The sequence below is a fragment of the Bactrocera latifrons genome, unplaced genomic scaffold (assembly GCF_001853355.1).
Source record: "Bactrocera latifrons isolate USDA-ARS-PBARC rearing strain unplaced genomic scaffold, ASM185335v1 scaffold_62, whole genome shotgun sequence".
NCBI classification, from domain to species: Eukaryota; Metazoa; Arthropoda; class Insecta; order Diptera; family Tephritidae; genus Bactrocera; species Bactrocera latifrons.
In genome coordinates this window covers 474,004-481,097 of record NW_017537290.1, presented here as the reverse complement: position 1 = coordinate 481,097, position 7,094 = coordinate 474,004, and the positions used below count along the sequence as shown (strand labels likewise).

Genomic DNA, 7,094 nt, shown 5'->3' with positions numbered 1-7,094 from the left:
AAATAATTTATTCACAAAAAATTAATTCACGCTCTTTTGACTTAAAATTTATTGTAACGGCTGGTTTATATAAAAAGAATGTACACTTTGAATATTGTTGAATTAAAAAAAAAAAGTTTTGTTTCGATAAGTTTATTATACTTTAAAATATAAGTAACGCTTTTTACAATTAATTTAAATTGTTGTAAAATAAAAAAAGATAATCATAAGAAAAAAAAATTTTAAATGAAATAAAAATATAAGTCATAAAAATACAAAATTTAATTATAAATTCATATGTATGTACATAAATATATGTATGTAGGTTTGTATATACATTTAGGCTTAAATTAAAAGTTTCCGAAAAACTTTTTAAAATTCTCACGGAGTTTTTTGCTTTATTAATTGCTGTTAGACGCAGTGGTGTGAGAGGTGCATATATATGTACTATGTACCATATGTGTGTATGTACATGTAAAAACTTCAGTTTACAGCAAAACATGCGCCGAGCGAGCCTAGAATTTCGAAGTGATAGGAATACAGTTATATTTTCACAGAACAATTCATTTACAAACAAAAAAACCTAATTACAACAATATTTATATAGTATATGTTTATTTTTTTTTTTTTTAGTTGATTGCTGTACTAAATTTGTATTTGCATTAACTAGTTACGCTTTAACTTCGTTTCACTTTCAATTCAGTGCTCAGCACCTGCCTTTGTACTTAAAACTAATTCGTCCAGCCCGTCCAGCAGCACATCCAACGCAGGAACGTTCCGTTGTCCCACTTTACGCACGCTCCGGACATTTAGTTTGCACTATGTTCGGTTTGGCGCCAACCGCTAGTGTTGGTGCGCTTACCGCGCCCTCTGGCAACATGGCCGTGTGCACAATAATGCCCGGCTGATCTTCGGTCTGGGGATGCAGCTCGTGTGATTCGCCGGGCGTTAGGCTGGCCAACGCCGCCAAGAGATCGTGATTGACCAGCGGCTCGTTCTCTTCGCGTGGCTCCCAACCGGCTGGCGGTGAAGCTGGTGGCGAGATTAGGAATTGCTTGACCGGCGCTGGTGGTTGTAGATTCTTATTCGAGACTGGCGTTACGGGCTGTGCAAAGTAACAAGTTATCGTCGTCTTCTTATTAAATTCATACTGATGCAATTTGATGCGTGCATTGGCTGCTGCTATGGCATTGTCATAGTTGACGCGCAAACGTCGGAAGCTACGTAACCACTGGAAGGTCGCCGAATCACAGAAGGTACGAAAGAGTTCCTCCATTTGTTGTTTCAGTTCTGGATTGGTAAACACCTCCGAGTGTATATTGGTCACAATTATGGATGTGGGCAAATCGTCGAAGGAATCCGGATCGACAGCTTCCTTTTCGCTGTCGCTGTCTACATCGCCTTCGGGTAATGTGGGATGTTGGCTAGGTAAGCCATCGGCTTGATTTATGTATATATCTTGATCTGGCGAGAGTTTGTCGTTGCTGCTGCTGCCGTCGCCATTCTGTGTTGATTTTAATTTTAAGTTGTTGTTGTGATTCGTTTCACCACTATTGTTGTGTGACGTCGCCTCGTCTGATTCGGAAGGTGGGGTGTTGGCGCGGGACGCCGACATCTTCGACGTGTCTCTGGTGAGTGTGTTTGTGTGGGGTTTTAAAATTTATGCGGAATTCGCGAAGTTCTTGAGTGGGTTGTTGAAATTCTGAAAATATAAATAAGTAATGATTTTTAGTTTGCGGAAATTCAAAAACAAGTTTGCTAGTTATAATTAAACTGAAGTAAATAAATAAATAAATCGTAAATATCGTGTCCACAAGGTATAAAACGTATAAGAATCTGACACGTAAGCCACTTATTAGTGCTATTAATATTGTGTTTCCAATATTTTAATATTCAAAATAGTAGGATCTCGATTTTTGAGGTTATGATTTGAAGACCTCTAAGTACTGCCCCTAAATACTCCATCTTTAACTCGCCAGTAGTGTAGTGAGGCACTTCCGGATTTGCCATACCTCCTTTCGTCCACTCTGACGAATTTTAGTTGGAAACTCCTGTGCAGGTTTAGTGAGAGGGTTATAAAGTTTGAACTTATGTCTCAAAGGAAGACAATATCAATTGTTTTATGGACAAAGGCTCGTTCCCACTTCAATATAAATGCAAATCTCTTTCACTCTTGCAAGTAATAAGCTCAATCATTACTTTTGAAGTAAATATCCAACAGGATAATCTTTATAAAGCTGTATTATCTACTGTATTAATGTCGTGGTTTTGAAATGTTATCAACGAAATTTTGGGGTTCGTAGAATGTGAAACGTGGAGTCTCAGAAATGCCTAAGCATATTGCACAAAATCTTTCCAGGAAAAAGTCCAGTATACTTTTTTCAAGGATGAGAAATACTTATACATAAATTCAGTCTCAAAAACCTCTCTTAGGTAAGTTTCGTGATCCGGTGGTTAAAAATACGCGCTACCACTACGAAATACTTGGATTCAATTCCGTTTCTAACCAGACCTTTCAGACAATAGAGGAAAATCAATCAAAAAATCAGTGATTAAATTATGAAAAACCTTACCTGGTTTGAAAATCTTTGTGTTAGGTATATGGGAGCTACGGGAAGTGTAGACACGAATCAATCAATTTTTGACACACCGACTTATCATTGTCAGGAAAAGATTATAACTGAATTTCAATTATATAGCTCAAAAATTGACCGATATTTGCGATAAAAAGTGAACTATAGGTGCCGGGGTCCTAGAAGCTTGAACGGTTTTGTTCTTTATACGTCTACTGCTTGTAGGAAAGGAAAAATGGCGTTTTGTGGGCGTGGCATTGGTCCGACTACGCCCATCTACGAATTTACTTTTTTGCCAAGAAACATGTGTACCAAGTTTCATCAAAAATGTTTTAATTTTTACTCAAGTTAAGGGTTGTACCTTTGAACGGACGCACGAATAAACATAAAACAAAAGACGATTCCGATTCCAATACAACGTTCTTAAACTGTTATAATCAAATGTGTGCAACCACAAACATATTTTAGCAAAGACTCAACCAACTCTTGCGGCTGCCACTTGCTACATGTGCACATATGTATATTTGGTATGAGAAATAGGCATTTCCATGCCGTCTAACGGGAAATGTCATCAGTCAGCAAACTATTCACTTTTTACACAATCAAACAGACCAACTTCCTGCTGTGGTCGCTTCCGGAATGTGCCGTTGCGAGAGTGTCTCTACTTGTGTCATTCGTGTTAGCTATTTTTGGAAATTTCATCGGAAAGTGAGTAAGTCTGCATTGTCGACCTTTATATACATACTATATGTAAGCACGAAAATGTCCTTCCGCTGATGGCGGAAAGGTAAGTAGATCAGTGAGCGTATCCGGTAAACATTGTTGCCCTTTTATTTTGGTTATCTTGTAGCTGAAGAAGACAGGAGAAATACTTGCCTAAGTGCAACACTATTGGATGAAAGTACATATTTGTGTAAAATACAGTGAAAACACTTAGCAATAATACCAAATTTGTAGTCAATACCAACTAATGGCAGGTTAATTCACTTAACACTTTCACTTCACTTGCATTTGTGATAACTGGAGAATAACTGAAGAACTTATATAAACACATTGGTATAAATCGAATCTGCCAAACTCTGACAGTTGAAAGCTCGTGGAATATTAAAAAGGCTAACAAAACGGGCTGGAGATTAGAACTAGTTATAATATATTTTTTATTTATAACTAATTATTAGTCAACAATTTATGAACTACAGTTCTCCAAGTTCTTGGGTAACTGTTGTCTAAAAGAGACATTAATTGGTATCCCTTGTAGCCTAGATTAGATAAGAAAGGGTATTTTTAGTCATTCAAAACTATCTTTAAGGTTTAAGGCTTATCATCAGGTTGCATTATCAATTTCTGTCTTATTCAGTTTTTTCTCTCTTATGAATTAAGACCAAAACTTGCACAATTAAAACAAAGAAACTTTATACATTTATATTTATTGATATATTAACTATCTCCTCAAATCAAGCCTGTAATTACATATACATATATATACTAAGTATAATACATAATATATGAGTCATACTTATTTTCTTAATGAGATGTGCCGACTACCCCCGTATTTCGTGTAGAAATGTAATCGCACGAAAAATTCCATAGCTCGTAAAAGAAATAATAAAACAAAAATAATAAGAAATATCTTTATTAGAGGATTGGTGGATTGGTACACAACAGAAAGCATAAAATACTTTCGCAATAACTTCGTATCGAAATTAGATAATAACCCCTGCCAAAAGCATACGATAAAAGCATATTTAAGTATTCACATATCTTTAGAAATATTAGAAGTGAATAAAATTGCAAGACTTCCATACAACCAAAACTCAAGCTTTATTGAGAGACAGCCACCATTACTGTAGTAAAAATATCAGACGAGACCATTAAAAATACAATCTCTTTTAGAATATATGATAGTGATGGAAAATTTAAACCAAAATTTATCATAATTGAATTTTAAATATAATAAATTTTTACATCTACATAACCTTATCATTCTATATTAACTTTATAATTCTCTATAATAATTAGTATATAACAGAGATCAAAAAGATGGCATTACTAAGAAAATGTGTCCACAGAATTGAATTAAAAAAAAAATTTCTGGTGACATAACCTTCAATAGACAAAATCACGGCGTTCGAACAATTGATTCGTGCCGCAATTTTTGGGAATTAAATAAAATTATCTTGCGTTAACACGAGGATAATTTATTCCTCAAGACTAGGCTAATTTATTCCTCAAGGATGAGCTTCATATGCTTTCATACATAGACTAGTGCAGAAGCCTTTAAAAATGATAAAAACAAAAAAAGGAGAAAAGAAATTCATGGTAGGTTGAAACTTACCGAATACAGTGTGTTTGGGATAAAAGTTGCGGGCAAAAAATAGTAAGACTTTTGAATTTGAATGGGGCGCAAAAACTCATTCGTCGAAATATTTGTTTATAGGTTGGTATTACTGTCAGTAACATCTGTGCCAAATGTCACATCAAAATATAATAATTATTAGTGTTTAAGTATAAACTCGCCTCTCTACAGTACAAAATGTGCATTCGGCGATTTTTACGATGAGTGAAATTATGCAACAAACAAGTTCCATTCAATTTTGTGTGCGGAATTAAATTTCTGGTGTCGAAACGTTCACAATGTTGCAAAATGCTTTCGGTGGTAATTGTTTGTATCGAGAAAATGTTTTTCATTGGTAGAAATTATGCAAAGAAGGTCGAGAACGCGTTGACGATGAAACACGTCTGGGACAGTCATCAACATCAACTGATGATTAACGCGTCAATAAAATAAACGAATTGGTACTTATTGGCAGCGTTGGAATATCGGAAAGATCTGTGAAAACATTCATGAACACATAATTTGGGCATAAGTAAAGTAAATGTATGATTGTTTCTACAATTCACTAAATTTTTACCAAAAACAGCATCACATTAAGGTCTCGAGGTCTAAGAAAACAATGCTTTCCGATACCAGGATATCAGGAACTGTATTATTACCGGCGATGAGTCTTAGATCTTTGCTTACGACCCGGAAACACATAGTCAATAGGCCAAATATCGTAAAGTTGAGACGCAGGCGAAACACGTCAAAACAGGTCAAATATCAAGTTTTCTTTGACTATCGAGGTGTGGTGTACTCCGAGTTCTTTTCGATCGGCCAAACTGTCAACAAGGAATCCTATTTAAGTGTTTAGCACCGTTTGCGCGCCGCTACTCCTTAAACGATGTCGGCATTGATCGTTCGTGAGTTTTTCGCCAAATTTTCAACCCATATCATGCCGTACGCATTCTTCTGATTTAGCTCTGTGTGACTTCTGGCTATTCAGCAAACTCATACGACCGCTACGGAGAAACAGTTTTGAGTAAATTGAAGACATTAAATGTGAATCGCTACGCGCATCTATAGAACTAGAGATTTGCGACACTTTTGGCTTGGAATTTTTAAATTTTTGAGAACCTATTAAAAATTCTTGGAACACATTGTCTTCTCAGTTTCCTACAAAATAAGCTTGATTTCTCTCGACCTCATAAGACATTTTTCTGCAACTAGCCTTTCTTCACATTAACCCATGGATTTTTTTTTTTCGTTCTAAACTTTTAAACCTACATCACTTATATGAGAAGGGTAAACTATCTGCATAAAATTTATATCTCACTTATTTTGCCATTAAGTACTACATTTGGCCACTGACTCATTAGTCAAAATCCAGCAGAGAATACATGTATGTATGTAAGTTTATAACCACCAGTTACATGCTTATAAATGTATAGTGTATGAATAAACAGTAAAAATACCTAGAAAGCTATAAAAAGAATAAAGCAATAAAAGAAGTGCAATAACAAAACAATCGGATAATTACTGGAACGGTGAAATTGATGAGACGGGAAAGTAATTTTGAAAATACAAGCAAAAAGGACAGTAAATTGATACAACTATATGAGAAAAGGTAAGTAATATGAGAAGAGCAACAAAATGCCAATATTATAAAATTTTAGTTAGGGGGTCTTCTTTAATAATTTGTGGTGCACAGTTTTTTTTTTTGACAAGACGAGCATTCCAGAAGTATTAAACAGTATTAAAGAAAATATTTGAGTTTTGTTATTCTTTTGAGCTCTGGGTTTCAAGAAATGTTTTGAAGGAAAAAATAATTAAATACATTTTTCTGAACAGAATTTTTAAAAATATTTTTTAGTTTGGTTATCGTAGCTGGATTGTTTCAATATTTTTACATTCAATCGAATTATCGATATTCGCCCAATGATTAAATAATATGTATGTACCTAATAACTAAATTAAGCCTGACTATTATCTGTTGGAAAATTTCAGTTTCATAGAAATCTGAATATGAGAGATAGCAACAAGAACATCACAGAAGGAGAGGAGGAGAAGTTCAATTAAATATATATTAAGATGAAAAAATGTCTAATGGTCCTAAATGTGAAGGAAAAAAAAAAACAAGTAAGGAAGGGCTAAGTTCGGGTGTCACCGAACATTTTATACTCTCGCATGATAAAGTGATAATCGAGATTTCAGGCGTGGTTGTG

The 7,094-nt window shown here is 34.8% G+C and overlaps 1 protein-coding gene across 2 annotated transcripts in view; it reads right to left on the bottom strand.

Annotated features, from left to right (window-relative positions):
* Window positions 1-596: 596 nt before the first annotated feature.
* LOC108975146 (protein sarah) overlaps window positions 597-7,094 on the bottom strand; it is a 55,891-nt gene continuing 49,393 nt past the window's right edge. Inside the window, exons 3-4 of one of the 2 annotated variants that reach the window (XM_018943454.1) lie at window positions 1,639-1,681; window positions 597-1,601 (exon numbers count right to left, since the gene is read on the bottom strand). In XM_018943454.1, the coding sequence (XP_018798999.1) occupies window positions 770-1,594 (825 nt within the window). In that variant the 5' untranslated portion in view covers window positions 1,595-1,601; window positions 1,639-1,681 and the 3' untranslated portion in view covers window positions 597-769. Of the gene's footprint in view, window positions 1,682-7,094 lie in introns of both variants that reach the window. The other variant, XM_018943453.1, reaches the window with a different exon arrangement.